Source organism: Rhyacophila brunnea, unplaced genomic scaffold, assembly GCF_057557595.1.
Source record: "Rhyacophila brunnea isolate RB1 unplaced genomic scaffold, BYU_Rbru_1.0 scaffold_1, whole genome shotgun sequence".
Taxonomy (NCBI): domain Eukaryota; kingdom Metazoa; phylum Arthropoda; class Insecta; order Trichoptera; family Rhyacophilidae; genus Rhyacophila; species Rhyacophila brunnea.
Window position 1 is genome coordinate 31897847 of NW_028232751.1, and position 14440 is coordinate 31912286.

General features: G+C 34.8%; 2 protein-coding genes across 5 annotated transcripts in view; one reads left to right on the forward strand and one right to left on the reverse strand.

Moving 5' to 3' along the window:
* The first annotated feature begins 840 nt into the window (after positions 1 to 840).
* On the forward strand, positions 841 to 6903 carry LOC147079682 (uncharacterized). 2 transcript variants are annotated; one of them, XM_085944173.1, is made up of 2 exons: positions 841 to 1020; positions 6535 to 6903. In XM_085944173.1, the coding sequence occupies exon 2, from the start codon at positions 6535 to 6537 to the stop codon at positions 6805 to 6807; it is 273 nt and encodes a 90-aa protein (XP_085800299.1). In that variant the 5' UTR covers positions 841 to 1020; the 3' UTR covers positions 6808 to 6903. The 2 variants fall into 2 exon arrangements, with proteins under 2 accessions (XP_085800299.1, XP_085800248.1); XM_085944122.1 differs by lacking the exon at positions 841 to 1020 and adding an exon at positions 1069 to 1215.
* A 4782-nt stretch (positions 6904 to 11685) lies between these two features.
* Positions 11686 to 14440, reverse strand: part of LOC147079683 (uncharacterized) — a 138040-nt gene continuing 135285 nt past the window's right edge. The window contains exon 12 of one of the 3 annotated variants that reach the window (XR_015070076.1): positions 11686 to 12562. The gene's annotated coding sequence lies outside the window, so the exon portion shown is untranslated. The remainder of the gene's footprint in view (positions 12563 to 14440) is intronic. The other 2 variants (XM_085943205.1, XR_015070077.1) reach the window with 2 other exon arrangements.

The window sequence follows — 14440 nt, forward strand, 5'->3', positions numbered from 1 at the left end:
GCATATCTTTTTGCATAAGCAACGAGTGGTCCACTGTTCAGCTGTCAAAATTAGATCCCAGAATGCTTGACATATTGATTCGCCCTTTCTCGTTTCAAATTAAATTATAAAAAATTCTCAAAGCAAATATACCTATTATCTATCAGTGTTATTTATAAATAGTATAGATTCCTGTTTTTATTTATGTATGGTCCTAATATTGAAGCTTTATTTGATATGAATAAAAAGGATTTCAATTTATACACATTTATATTTTTTATAAAAATCGATGTTTTTTAAAATAGATATAAAAAATATTAAAACTATGAATTAGTCAAAAATCACTTAGGTGATGCTTAGAAACCTTAATAAAATAAATTTTAATAATAAACATGACCATAAAATATAATATGTAATAATAGGGTGCGGTTCGATTCAACAAATTCACATTTTATTACATTTTTTATAATTTATAAGTTCATCTTTGACTTAAAATAAAAAAATATTATTCTTTTTAATGTTTTCAGATACATATTTATTCATTAATACAGTTTAAATTGTAAATTATCAAAATATGTCTCAAATTGCAAGCTTCGTTTTTTTCAGCTAGGTGCCTCTTTAAAAAAGGCTCAGTGAAGACTTCGCCTTATTTAAAATTCTGACAAAAATGCACGCCCTTTTATAATAAGCTTTGCGTTACTTCGTATTGTTTTTCACAATACCGACACCTTGTGAAAATATTCCGAGACAGTTTTAAATCCTCCAAAGATTTATTTTTATAAGTGAATGTAAAAAGTATGGTTCGATTATCAGCTAGAGCGCGCAAAACTTTATCATTCATGGTCAAACCGCACCCACACTTTATTCCGACAGAAATATGGAGAAAGTTAAAAAGTTGTTTAAAATTATATTTTGTCTATAGTACAGTCTATTAGTTGTCAAACGTCTCGATAATAATTGCGAGGCAACATTTTAGTATTTACAGCCGCTGCGAACGTACAGATGCGAAACTAATTAATCCAAGAAGATATTAATTTGAAAGTGAGTAATTTTAATTGTATAGAGACCTGTTAAAATTAATTGAATTTATCTGTGAATAAAATTAATTCACGATTTGTGACGTATACATATGACGTAGAGACCTAGTTCATTGACTACGGAATATAAATTTTTATTTGAATCGCCAAAAGTGTCGTATTACTTACAACAAAGTGAAGTTGCAAATTCATCAGAATGGTAATTATTTTTCTTTATTGAATTTTAATTGAAGAAACATCGTACACATCACAAATTTATTTATAAATATTGATAGACTATATTATTTGGTGCATTGAATTTGTTGGTAGCGCCAGTGGCGCACTATACAATTTTAGGCTTGTAATTGGAAAAAATGTGCCATAATATAAAAAAAAAATTGGGCCTCCAAGATTTCATGCGCTAGTCATTCGAATAGAATGTATGTTTCAATTTTTCCTAGTTTTAAAAATTATTGTCATCATAAAAGTATTTTATTCAAAAATCTTGAATAGAATACGATTCAGTTTTTCTATAATCTAAGGATTCAGTAATACAATTAATAATAATAAAAACATTCTTAATAATATGACCGTTTTTATTGTATTCAAAGCTTTAAGAATTTTACATAACGTAAATAATTACGAAGTACAGATGATTAAATTTAAAGCATCTTACCATCTATAATCTAAGATCTTACCTACTATCGATTATATTGGCGGATAATCTGGCAGTCTGGTCTAATCAGTCTGGCAAACAATCACATGTTGTTTTGTGAGCATGTGTTTGGTGCAAAGTAGCTGAGAGAATGGATGACAGTATTATCCGTTGAAATTTTTTAAAATTATAATTAAGTACCTACCTATATTATATAAATATAAAAAATATACTACTATAAATAATTACTTAAGTACTTATATAAATTTTATTAATATAATTTTACATTTAAGTAATTTAATACCTCTTATGTATTTAAGACATACCTATTCATTCATAACAAAATTTGATTATTTGCATATCGAATTCTTGAACCTACATTGATAAATTACTACCGTTATTCCTAATTTACTTTTGCAAATTATATTCTATAGTTGTGTCTGACTTTGAAAGAAACGAAAATCATGTGGTCCAATCAGGGAAATTAAGAATTATAGAAAAAATACACCGCTTAGCTATAGATAATAATATATGCTTAGGTATGTGGCCTCAATTTGAGTTATATTTTTTTCTTCCATAATAGGTAAATGCACTGTTTATTTTTAAATTACAAAATGAATTATTATACTTATAACATATTATATCGAATTGGTTTAATTCTATTTAAAATAAATGGCGTTTCCTTCTTCTTTTTGTATGGTGGAATGGTTGCAAAATACGTTTCCCGTTTCACGTTTACCTCCAACCGTTCGATCGTCGAGTCAAACAGGACTGCAACATCATTCTGCATACTCCAAATCGCACAGTCTATCTTCACATAGTTCGGTTGTGTCATGATGATTATACAGGTGTATCCCACTGTCTTACGCATTATGAAATCCACCATGATGATAAAAAGAAAAGGCGCAAGTACACAGCCTTGCCTGTCTCCTGACGTGATTTCAAAGAGGTCAGAAATGTTTCAGTTGCTCTCACGCGACACTCGGTATTGGTTTAGAGAGCACTTATCACGGCGAATAATTTCCGTGGGTCACCATAGCCCTGCAGAATTTGCCATAGAGATTCACGGTGAGGCTGTTAAATGCCTTTTCATAGTCTACGAAGCAACAGGCGAGAGGTATATTCATCTCTTGATACTGCTACAGGAGGCATCGGGGAGTTTAAATATGCTCCGAGCAAGACTTCCCCGGGACAAAACCACTCTGTTGCCCACGCAGAACTTCCAGCATGGGACTTCTAATCCTGTACAGGAAAATCTGCGCCAACACCTTCCCGGGAACGCTGAGGAGAGTGATACCTTCGTAATCATTATAGTCTCGTGGGTCCCCTTTTTGAGCAGAGTAACCATGCTACTATCCCTCCAGTCTCTGGGGCACTGTTCCTAAGCGGCTAAGACCAAATCCATGTGCACTGCTGCATGCATTGACGCCGACACTCCTCTGCGGGTTTACGGTCTGCCCATCGGGGTGGTGACCAGGTTCAATACTTACATGCCACGGTTTCCGACGATGGTAGTATTTCCATTAAGCTTAGAACCGCATGGGTATGGCGGGGATGCATTCAGCCAACATGGAGTCGCATGGAGGTCAATGCTGTATTCTGTGAGGACCAAAATGTTGTTTGTTCAAAGTGCCTGTAAAAACTAAAACAATAAAGTTGATTATTTTCTAATTTAAAAATAGGCATGGAATAAAATAATGCGGTATGTAGGTACTCGTATCTTGAAATATTTTGACGTATGTGTAGTCCAATTTAAATCAGCATACTCTTCAATTTGGTGAAGGAAAGACAGTATCGTTTCGTGAAGTTTCTTTATCTCGTGAATAAACGTGAAATGTCGGTTATTTATAATAGAGAAAATTATTAATTCATTAATGGTAGTGATAACCTTTTTCTTTGGTTATTTTATAAGTGCAGTTTTATAATAATAGTGATCATTATTCATACAGTGTACCAAATTGCTAAAGATCAAATATCAAATCAAATTTATTTATTTATTTTACATATTATAATGAATATAACAAATCACAAATTCAAAGCGTTCACGACATGACATAAAATAGGTGTTAACAATTTTTAAAATAAAAATACAGCGAAATGTGACCTTATAATACAATAAGTAATAAAATAAAAAAAGAAATAAAATAAAGCAACAAAAATAAAAGTAAAAGTAGCACACATAGTGAACTATCGATAGACCCTATCTTACTTATAAAACAACGTCCACCTAAATTCAAGATTGTTGGGGACATTCAGATCAAGCATTGCAATCACAAATCTTGGAAAGCTGAGCATAGTCAACGCGACTATGAAATGTTTAGCCTTTATCGCTTGAGAGTGAGGCAAGCTGTTCGAATGGCCTATCGAACATACCTATATGGAATCAGTAGAAGATTGTATTCGTGAAAATCCCAAATCGTTTTGGAATTAGGGATGGTGGGTATGCCGATTCGATGAGTTGGAAAGGCGAAGAGATGACCGGACATACTAGAGTGGCAGAAGCATTTGCTGGTCACTTTAGGTCTGTCTATGCAAGTAGTATTCCTGATTTGGACGTTGCCCAACGTCGAGACAACCATCATGCGGTGCCAAGTCCATTGATATTTTTCCAGTTGGTGAGAGTGTTTAAATTTATTAAACAAGATAATGTATAAACGATTAAGAGGCTTCCGTTAAAAGTGGGAGGCTCAGAGTAATGATGTGGGAGGTGTTTTTCTACTATACTTAAGAGAACAAATCGTTTTTTAAAACTACATAAAGAAAGGCTTAAAGTGCGGCCACACCGAAAACAAGTCGCGCGACAACTCGTTAAATTTTACGATAAGCATGATAATTATCGTAAAATTTCTTAAGCAATTATGATAATTATCGTAAAATTTAACGAGTTGTCGCGCGACTTGTTGCCGGTGTGGCCCCACTTTTAAGTAACTCGCAACATGTTTTAATTGATAAATGTAAAATATACAGATACAGATAAATTTTCCAAGTGTCAATAATACAGTATAAAAATGTAATAAATAAAGTTTTGTCCAATCAAAAACAACACCAAATTGATTCACTGAGTTTCTAACGCACGCTCAAAAATTGCAATACAAAAAATTACCGTTGCCATTGTAGTATTGGGTACAGGTTACCTATGTAATTTAAGTTTTAATAATATATATTTTTAATGGGTCCTTGCATATGTTTTATTTAAAAAAATATATATATATTTGGTAGTCCGTTAGTAGCTATATATAGTAACGTTCCTTATGTTATTGAAACTACTTTACATAGTAACTTTACAGATAATATTTTTTCATTGTTTCATAGTTCGTCGGACTCAACCTAAACGCGCCACTGTAGATAATGTGTATGACAATTTAGAGATTTTTGTATATTTTTCTGTTTAAGACAGCCGAAAATAAATAATAAAATAGGTAAGTACCTAATCTAACCTAACCTAACTTAACGAATTTGCAGGAAAATTTGAAACTAAAAATGACGGCACTGATTATTCTTTTCTCAAAGTTGTGAAAATTTACCTACTCCGTATTTTTTCACTAGGTACTCCAGTAATTATTTTTGTTTTATTTAATTTTATCTGTCGTATCACATTCCAGCTATTTGAGACTTTCTTGTAATATTATTTTAGCGTAAATTGTATTAACACTAAATGGGTAGATTGCTAATCTCAAATGAACAGACGTGCACACAACGGGGGATTCGGGTCCAAACCCCCCTTCCCATCCAGAAACGCTAAACTAGGTACAAATTATTTAGGTAATTGGAATATTTCCTTCTTTTTCATCAGGACATCATGACTGAGGATAGTGGCCCGGATGATTTGGCTATCGAACCTTCTCGACGGGTTGGCTTCTCTCGGTATTCTACGACACGCAAGCCATGTGGCACTAGAACCACACATAAATTGGTGCAACTATCTGGGGCATCCAATGTTTGCTTTAATATTCTGATGCGCATGTCTAAGAGACAATACAACGCGGACGACACAAACGGACACTATCGAATTTTATTCTGACTGTTAAGTCACACGCATTCGATAACCACTTGTGGATGCGACAGCTCGCAATTAGTTACACCTGGAAATCATGTATCTATCGCTACTCAAAATATTGAGTGTCTGAGTATAGGGAATGTACCTGTAAAAGTGCAGTATTCCGCGGTTGGAGTGTTGAAATTATAAGCAGTTGACGGGTAAATGTGGAAGTCAGTGGCATCTGCCAGATTTTGTTAAGCCCGCTCCCTCATGCCGCTTTAAAAATCTAGTCTATATGAACATTTTGGACTTAGGAAGCGGAGGAAAGGGGTTTACATGTATCGCCGCTTAAGCACTACGGTGCATGGTTGCAGCATCAGTCCCGTGCGGCTCCGTCTCGGGACGGAATGAGCACTTAAAATCACTTCTTTCAGACACGTTTAAAGCGTCATAGAAAGCGGCCGTGCATATCCACGGTTGTGCATATATGACGGGTGGTGGTGGGCACTTTAACGTTATCAAACTGCGGTACGATTGAAAGAGCTGCAACTGGACATCTGAATAGAAGGTAGATTGATGAACGTGAAAATCCTCCGCATCCCCCTGTCTAATATCCCTATACTAAGCCGCTCGTAAAATATTCACCTACTATATATGGTTAGATCCTAGAAGTTGTAATGGAGGGCGAGCCTTGATGGCTGTTATACAATAATCATCAAGCTCGTTGTTAATTCATATTATAGTCGATCATACACTTGGGGCAACAATGACAGAATATGAATACAGCTGTTTGAAGTTGGAAGAAGACTGAACCAAAACTGACTTTTCATTAAACATTATAAAGTTAATCTATAAACTATCATTAATTATTAAATTTGATATATATCTATTTATTTTCATTTCAGATGCGTCTAGCAATTATTGTAATATCAATATTACTCGGACTCGCCTGTGCCTACGATCCTGATGACAAAGGCCTAAAGGATATTCTTCCAGAAGATGGCGATTTCGAGGCTTTTTACCCTCGCGAGGCCCACGGCGTTCCAAACAGTGCAGTAAGACCTGCACATGGTCATGGCAGCTTCTACAAATACAGGAACCCGGCGCTGGTTGATGCCAAGAATGCAGCTGCCTATGGATTCCGCTTTGACGGAGGACGAAGATTTAACTTTGATTGAAACCAAAGAATTACAATCATTACAATATTTGAGTTAAATTACTATTAATAATAATCCCTTGTGCACATATCTTATTGAATAAACAGCTATCTTAGTTTGTAATGGTAGAAAGATTTTAATTCAATTAGAAATTTAAGATTGAGTGGGACGACACTACTTGTGTATACTGTATTGTTTCGTGAAATCTGTGTTCAATTGAAAAGGAGTGCCTATTATGTACCTATCTGATAATATTCATTTAATAAATCATAACCAATGTATTTTCAGGCTTTCGTTGTGTAGTGTGTATCAAGGAAGGTGTAAGAAAGACCATACTAGATAATATATGTAAGTATTCATTGCTAACAGTTGTTTATCAATCCGGTACTCCAAGCAATTGGCAATCATTGGTCACACCATTTAGCCTGTGAAATTTTGAACAGCCTCTTCTTCAATAACCTACTGAAGTGCTAGGCTATCAGATAGTGATAGTTTATGGTCGTTCATACAATATACATAACCTAACCAGCAGTCTTCCAATTCTGAATGATTGAATTGCATGCAGAACTAAAGGTGCTTATACCATGTACTAGAAATGCATTAAGATAGTCTCTATCTGGCCTGCCATTTTTTTCAAACCAACTAGATATTGTCATCCTGGAAGACCACTAAATACCTTTCAGAAGATGTATATAGCGGACCTGTAGGATATTGAGATGCCGGGGAAAATACAAGTAGGCTGGCTAGCAACAGTGACTCTTGGAAGTGCCAGGATGTGTCCATATGCTAGACCTGAGAAGCAGACATTGACAGAAAATAAAAAGAAATACATTTTTCATTTTTAAATTAGGTAGGTACTGAATTTTAGACACCTTAAATATTCGACATTTTAAAAGTGACCCTCCTTTAAACCTTTAAAAATTGCGTGCACCACTGAACTTAATGTGTAGAAAGATTATATTTGAACCCATTGGCGGCCAAAAACAGAATGTGATATGCAAAACTTTCTGCTTCACCAGGCCACAGTGTAAGACAAGGCCTAGTGCAAACCATAGATGAGACAGCCCTTGTCAGACACTTGTTATTGTCGTAAAAAATAAGATAAAACAGTTTTGACTAGTACATTGCGACACTAAGTCAAATCAGTCTTAAGACTATGACAAATTTTTTGGTTGGTATGAAAATGGATGTCACCGAGGCTGCTGCCCTGATAATCCTAGTATTTATTACACATTACAAAAGGCTAACAAAATATGCAAAAATTTATACACCGTAGTAACTTAACCTCGTAAACCTTATAGTAACCTAACCTCGAAAATTTATCAGATATTTTCAAATGTGTATCCAACTTTGATAATTTGTTAACATTGATTGGGACTTACATTATGAGATATCCAGGGTTCCAGTGGCTAGCTCAGGTGTTGATCGAACCCCGGATTCACAAAAAAAAAATTAAATTTGAGACGAAAGGCATTCAAATAAAACAAAGTCTTTCGTGTTCGTAACGTGACGGTCTTGTCTTATATTTTTCTTAGTTTCACAGGTTTATATTTTTGGTTTTTACAGTTACAGTCGCAGGTCCCGTATACATTGAAAAAAGGACGCTCACTAACTTTTTTCCTCGGGGTTCCTTTTTTTGAAATTCCTCCGAACCCACGCCGACTTACTAAAGAGCTCTCGTGATTAGCCAAGTCTGATTGGATGATGTTTGGATTCGGCGAATCACGAACCTGACCCTGGCGCGCGAAGATTTTACCGTTGCACAATGCGCGGCAAAATTTACAACCTTTAAATACTTATTTATATATTATATTTAGTCTTAAAATTATCTCTTTCATCCATCATCATTTATACTTTAAAATTTATCTTAATTACACCTCCGCCCAGTAAGTGATTTTCACGCACCGGACGAAGGCCTTTACTCATGAATAAAATATTGACGTAGTTGAGCAGGGAACCAGATCAGGTGTTTTATTCAATTGTTTATAGAGATCAGGGTAGCGGTTTGGCCTGTTTTTATTTAATATTTATAAAAATCAACAAAAGCCTGTTGATAACAGGTATGTGTCAATTACTTATGAAAACACATATCTTCATCTGGCTATACCAGCTAGTTCTTCCCATTTGCCCCTTTTAAATTGATGTTTGAATATTCTTTTGCCAATTTATTATAAAAAACCGGCGCTTTTCTATCTAACCGATTAATTTTTATTGTTTGTTCCTCATCTGTAAACACAGTTCTGCAAATAAAGCAAGACAAAACACGTCTCTTCCCTGCAGGCGCTCAGTTAATTCTGACAGAAAAGAGATGGGGCGCTAGACTCTTTTGTCATTGTCTGTACGCTGCATACATTTCAAAAGGAAGCAGACGGCAGTTAGTCATTTTCTCTATGAAACATCTCATCATCAGTGTGCACATCTTCATTTGTTCTCATGGTTCGAACTGGACACTTAGACTGTCTAACTATAGTCTGCGCTAGGCCAAAGGTTATATACATTTAGTTAAACAAAAATAAAAGTCATTTGATTATGTTTAAGTTAATGTATTGTTTAATTCATTTAAGTTTTTACAATATGGTAAACCACTTGATGATTATTGTAGAATACATTGGTCATTCATTCAATAATTTACTTGATTTGGAAACATCAGTATGGAGGTAAAATGAAAACACATTGATATGAATTGTATACATTTAGATTGATAGAAAACATAAATAGTCTTGGCTAAATTGTATAACAATAAGTTAATATTGATTGTAACATTTTTGTAGAATTCATTGGTCATTCATTCATTCAATAATTCACTCAATTCATTGACTAACATTAAGTATGGAGTAAATGAAAAATACATTGATATGAACTGTAAACATGTATATTGACAAATGCATAATAAATAAATCTAGGTAAGGTGTATAACATTAATTTGATGATGAGATTACTGTAGAATACATTGGTCATTCATTCAATAATTTACACGATTTTAAGTAAAATTATTATGGAGTAAATTAAAACATCCTGATATGAAGACTGAACATCTACACTGTTACACGGACAATAAATAAATTTAGGTAGGTAAGTATGTATATCATTTGATTACGAGATTCCTTCAAAAAATATGCGGGCCTACACATAAACAATGTTAGCAAAGAGCAGCTAATAATACATTTGGTATGATATCTATTTAAGTACACACCACAGACACTATTACAAATTATAACCAACGCTTACAGTAAAAGACAAGTACGCTAATACACAATATTATCGATACATAGCATTAAAGTCACCTATAATGATATTACTTCTGTGTCTGCTCATGGACACGAGCATATTCCAGGGTCCCCTTAAGATTTAGCAAAAATATTGATTCTCAAAAGCTGCGAGCCTTGAGCTTAGGTTAGGTACCACATTTCTCAGACATATTGGAGTATAGGTAACAGCATTCACACATTAATACACTGGGACTTATTTGTCACAGAATACATTGGTGACCTTTATACAACTTTGAGTTAATTGAACATAGATCATGCTGCAAGACTAATATACATTGTAGTACTGACTTAAACTGTTGAAGTAAGTAATACTGATATTTAAAAATGCTTTCGGTATTTACAAGTAAAAAAAATATTGATGGTCTATTGCTAATCACATTAAAAAACAAAGTTGGAGTTGAAGATAGAATGGCACTTCAGAGTAGAAGTTTCTTAATCAGAAGCAGTTTTAGTCACTTGACCCCAAGTCAATATAAGTCGATATGAAGGTTGCTGAATCTGTGTAGTTTTAACTTAGTGACATAATGCCATGATACGTGGCAGATAATGGTGAATGACTTTCAACCGAACCAATGTTATGAAAGACGATATATCATTTTTTTCCTACTATATACAGTGGAAGAGGAAAACTTGAATCTTAAGAAATATGGGTGTACAGTTGCATCCATATCAGTAGTTATGAATATCAAGGATAAAAAAACCCAAAAGAAATAACCAGAGACGTAAACATTAGAAAGTTGGCATACATTTGCCATATCATTGTCATTCAAGGGAAGCTTTCCAGTAGGCGAGGCCCTGGCAAAAGAGATCAATAATCCCAGAGAATGATTTCAGGTCATTATTCTATCCTTACTTAGAGCTGCGACAAACATGGAAAAGGTGGTCAAAATCATCACAAACGTCCAATAGCGAATATGGCGCAAAAACAAGTTGACCTAACATTACTAATTGAAGCCTCCCCCTCAATAATGATCTATGTTACATTTGGGCATTTTGAGATAATCAAAGAAAACTGTTTTGTTGAGAAGAAATTATTTATAATTAATAGGCCTCTCCTGAATTTTTGTATTCCTCTTCCAATTTTCCATGTCAATTCTTTGTGAAGTCTTTTGCATCCGCAGGGTTAACAAAAACTATCGTGTCATCCTCCATTTTGATAAATGCATAGATCATTATTGTAGAGTGGCCAATATAATGGATCAAAAACAAGTGACTTATAACATATGTTATTAGATCAAATGCAATGTGATGTAGATCATTGTTGCATATTTCGATCAAAGCTGCCAAAATGTAACATTATATCATTATTGAGGGGGAGGCTTCAATTATTGTTATCAGTGATTTAAAAGTATAATTCAACTTGTCGTAATGTTGATTCACAGTATGCCAGTATGTTTCATACCTATATCAATCATTGAGTGGCATTGAGGTGCTAATGCGACATAGGTTATTGCGAATAGGAAAGGAAGGACATAAATCGTCAAATCTCTTGTGTAACATAGAAATGAAACGTAATTATTCACAAACTAGACAACTTCATGGATGCGGCAGAGCAGACTCTTCTACCAAATTAATGAAGTGTCTGCATCTATGATTTTAAAAGACTAATAAAGACGAAAACTACTATGTACATAAAATACTGATAAATTTATTAAATTATTAGCGAGTATCACATTAAATGTATTAAATTCATTTAAATATTAATTGTATGTGTTGTACAGTGACCCCCCCCCCCCCGTTGTCTCACATGCATAAGTGCGGTGACTCCATTGGGCAGGCCACGTCTCACGGGTGGAAGACATCCAACCACTTAAGGCTAAGCATATGCTGACGCGCAAGCATGCAGCAATCTGTGCTGGCAGTACAACGAGCTGCCCTGCACTACGCGGACTGCATCGTCTGCATACATTTAGCCTAAGAGGCTCCTCTTCAATAGACCAGAAGGGAAAAGGAAGGTTGGAAGACCGAGACTGAGGTAGTTGGACTGTGTAAACATAGACACAACATCCTGGAAGCTAAGACAGTAGTGCGGCAGACAGAGGAAAGTGGAGACATATGTTGGAGATGGCCATCACATTGAGTTGAATTACCAATGTTGATGATGATGATAAATCAAAATATATTATATTTAAAACTTTTAACACCTGTTTTTAAATAGGTTCTTTTCCAGACACATTTAAATTAAAATGAAGTCTTTATATGTACATCGTTGACTATTTATTATACTGTGAAATTGTTTTTACTTTACGATTATAATACGGTGCATGTAAATTACATGTGCTTTTATGAACGGAAATAATAGCACTCATTGCTTCTTGCTAGCATTGCCTATGTGTGAGTCCGCTTGAGAAACCCATTGACTTTTACTGACTAACACTCTTAAATATAATACGTTGAATTCATAATGATCATTCTACAATGATTGGTCCTAATCGCAATGCTTAATTGGACGGTGATGGAATATTCTGTCTCCCGGCACCTTGAAGTTTTGTGACACAATTGTCAATCTGTAAAAAGAAAATAGAAAAAAACCACATTATTAATCGCTTCAACGTTCTGACAAAAGACCTAAAACGTGTGTCAACATCACTATATCTAAACTGTTTAATATAAATGAAGTTTGTTGCCTTTATTGAAGATATTTTTTTTACCACCTATGGAAACTCAAAACATATGGCACCGTGTAATTCAATTTTTCGAGCGACATGACAACTCAAAGAAAATACAATTTGTTCTAATACTGTAGAGCCTACAATATACGGTTCATTTTACGCTGCTAGACTTAATTAGAGGGCGGTGCCACCTAGCTCACTCATCTTTATCTTGTTAAATTGGTCGCTTTGAATTTTTCACCAATCGATTTTTCATACTTTTTGTGATACGAGGGTGGGTCAATAATTCCTTAGAAAAAAGCATTAAAACAGTTTTGATTTTTGTATTTTTTTTTTATTTCTCAACATAATCTCCTTGGAGCTCAATACACTTGGTTAGACGTTTCTCAATTTTTTTTAAACCGTCAGAAAAATAAGTTTTCGGAAGGTCCTCAAAATAAGCATTTGTCCGATCGATGACTTCTTCATTTGAAAAAAAACGTTGTCCACTTAGCCATTTTTTTAAGTTTGGGAAAAGGAAAAAGTCACTGGGGGCTAAATCTGGCGAATACGGTGGGTGGTCGACCAATTCGAACTTCAATTCTTCAATTTTAGCCATTGATCGTAAACATGTGTGAACACGGGCATTGTCCTGATGAAAGAGGATTTTTTTCCTGTTTAAATGAGGCCGTTTTTCTTCAATTTTGTTTTTTAGCTGGTCCAATAAAGATGCATAATAATCCCCTGTTATTGTTTTTCCTTTTTCCAAATAGTCAACGAAAATAATTTCACGTGCATTCCAAAATACAGTAGCCATAACCTTACCAGCTGATTTTACGGTTTTCGCCTTCTTTGGACATGGTTTGCCTTCGCAATCCACTGCTTTGACTGTTCTTTCGTCTCGGGAGTATAGTGGTGTATCCATGTTTCATCTACAGTCACAAAGCGACGAAAAAATTTATCCGGATTGCGTTGCATGAGCGACAACAGGGCTTTAAAGGCCACCAACCTATTGCGTTTATTGTCGACTGTGAGCAAACGCGGCACCCATCTTGCAGAAATATTTTTCATGCCCAATTTGTCATGTAAAATAGAAATGACGCTACCTTTTGAGATCCCTGTAACCTCAATTATCTCACTCAACTTTAATCTTCGGTCACTTAACACCATATCGTGGATTTTATTGATCATTTCTGGTGTAGTCACCTCTACAGGACGTCCTGAGCGTGGTTTATCCTTTGTTGATGTACGACCACGTTTAAATTCATTTAACCAGTTATAAATAGTTCCAAGTGAAGGAGCAGATATGCCGTGAACTAAATCCAACTCATTTTTTATTTCCTTTGCTGTTAACCCTTTTATATTAAAATGTTTAATAACAGCTCTAAACTCAATTTTCTCCATTTTCCATTTTTCCATTTTCCACAAGCAACTTTTTTTTTAAATTGTACGAGAAACACACAACAACCCGACCAATCTGATTGAAACTTCGCAGCATACTGAATCGATAGTGCCGCTGCATGAAAACAAACCGCTTACAGTACTAGTCGCGCCACCTGTCGGCTTTTCTAAGGACTTATTGACCCACCCTCGTACCTAACAGGTAAAGATACTTCGATAGAAACTATAATGGGGAGTACGGGAGCATCTGATTTTTGTGTGCTTTGAGTAATGCCTTATAAACTTTTTGTGAATTCAATAACTTACCACACCGCCTCCTGTGGGCTTTCTTACTTGACATGGAATTGCAGTCGACATAGTCCATAAAATAAATTGAAATGTTCTAGCACTAAC